Raw genomic sequence first — 1,883 nt, 5'->3', positions numbered from 1 at the left:
AGAATCAGCGACTAGCGGGAACGCGGGAGAGAAGGAAGAGACGGAGGGAACGAAGCCGAGGAACTCAACACAATGCGAGCGCGGTCGTCTCAGTGGGGGGGCGCACCTGCAGCTGCCGCCAACAGGCCGAACTCGGCCACTGTGTTGATTTTATTTTTGTTTTTATTGTTTATTTTTGCTTTGCTTCTTCCCCCTTGCTGGCTTGTGTTGCCTGACTTTGCTGCGTAATGGCGTTGTCCCCACCGTCTCTCACGTCCGCAACGTCTTAGCGACAGCAAAGGAAAAGTAATAATAAAGGCAAAAGTAAAAACAACCACAACCACAACCACCAGAGGGAGATTGAAGACGTAAAGGATGGAGAACCGCCTTCCTGTCACGAGCACGCTTGTCCGCTCTCACCAGGCCCCGCTGAGCGTAGTCACCCAAGAGGACCTAAAGGTGACTCGCCTCCAAGGACGCAAGTACACGAACCCAAGCAAAAAACACGTGATGCGTGCGGAGTTCTCCGACAAGATCGATCATATTATGTACGACCCCCGTCCACAGGAGGGGATGAGCTCTGAACTCCCCGTCTCCATGAGTCCTCTCCTCTGTGAGCTTGCTGCGCCTCGTCGGCGTATCCACTTCAATCCACCGGAGACGGTGATTGGCATTGTTACGTGCGGAGGTATTTGCCCGGGTCTGAATGACGTGATTCGCTCCTTGACATTGACTGCCGTCAACACCTACCGCGTGAAGCGCGTCATTGGCTTCCGCTTTGGCTACTGGGGCCTCTCAAAGGAGGGGGCTCATACCGCCATGGAGCTGTATCGCACCTCTGTCACAAGCATTCACCGCTACGGTGGAACAATTCTGGGCAGCAGCCGCGGTCCCCAGGACCCCAATGAAATGGTCGACACCTTGGAGCGGCTTGGTGTTAACATCCTCTTCACCGTGGGTGGTGATGGCACCCAACGTGGTGCTATGACGCTTGCGGAAGAGGCCAAAAGGCGTGGTGCCAACATCGCCGTGTTTGGTGTTCCCAAGACCATTGACAACGACCTCAGCTTTTCGCACCGCACATTCGGTTTCGAGACTGCAGTGGATAAGGCGGTGGAGGCTGTTCGTGCTGCATACGCTGAGGCCATTTCGCTCAACTACGGTGTTGGTGTCGTGAAGCTTATGGGTCGTGACAGCGGTTTTATTGCGGCAGAGGCGGCTGCGGCGAGTGCTCAGGCAAACATTTGCCTTGTTCCTGAGAACCCCATCCCAGAGGAGGTTGTGATAAAGCTCATCGAACGTCGCTTTGAGACCTCCCGCAGCTGCGTCATTATTGTGGCGGAGGGCTTTGGCCAAGACTGGGTAAACGATACCGGTGGCCATGATGCGTCAGGCAACAAGAAGCTTGTGAACATTGGCGTCATTCTCACGAGGCGGATTAAGGCATGGCTTGCGGCAAATAAGAAGCGCTACCCCAATGGCACGGTGAAGTACATCGATCCTTCCTACATGATTCGGGCCTGCCCGCCCTCGGCAAATGACGCTCTCTTCTGCGCCACCCTTGCCACACTTGCGATGCACGAGGCAATGGCTGGTGCAACCAACTGCATCATTTCCATGCGTTACAACAACTACATTCTTGTGCCCATCAAGGTGGCCACTTCGGTGCGCCGTGTGTTGGACCTCCGCGGTCAGCTCTGGCGCCAGGTGCGCGAGATCACAGTGAGCCTGCGGGACAACGTGCGCGACTGCAGGGAAACCGAAGTCCGTCGTGAGCTGGAGGCAATCAGCTTGGTTCGGGAGCGCCTGATCGAGGAACTCTCAAAGTTGTAAGGCGGCGCGCCATTCCGTCGCACTTGGGACGGCGCGGTTCCCCACCAAGAAGGGAGAGAGAGAGAGGAGGT

At 56.1% G+C, this 1,883-nt stretch overlaps 1 protein-coding gene across 1 annotated transcript, besides 2 other annotated features; it reads left to right on the top strand.

Annotated features, from left to right (window-relative positions):
* Positions 1 to 144: 144 nt before the first annotated feature.
* Positions 145 to 182: a sequence feature (A-rich).
* A 94-nt stretch (positions 183 to 276) lies between these two features.
* Positions 277 to 309: a microsatellite.
* A 45-nt stretch (positions 310 to 354) lies between these two features.
* Positions 355 to 1,812, top strand: Tco025E_10276 (ATP-dependent phosphofructokinase; the record flags this gene model as incomplete). Its single annotated transcript, XM_029377055.1, has 1 exon — positions 355 to 1,812. The coding sequence occupies one exon, from the start codon at positions 355 to 357 to the stop codon at positions 1,810 to 1,812; it is 1,458 nt and encodes a 485-aa protein (XP_029222852.1).
* Between the last annotated feature and the right edge of the window lie 71 nt (positions 1,813 to 1,883).

The sequence above is a fragment of the Trypanosoma conorhini genome (genome assembly GCF_003719485.1).
Source record: "Trypanosoma conorhini strain 025E chromosome Unknown Tco_14.4_contig_01579, whole genome shotgun sequence".
Lineage (NCBI taxonomy): Eukaryota > Euglenozoa > Kinetoplastea > Trypanosomatida > Trypanosomatidae > Trypanosoma > Trypanosoma conorhini.
Note: the sequence above shows the minus strand (reverse complement) of the source record. Positions and strands in the feature narration are given on the sequence as shown.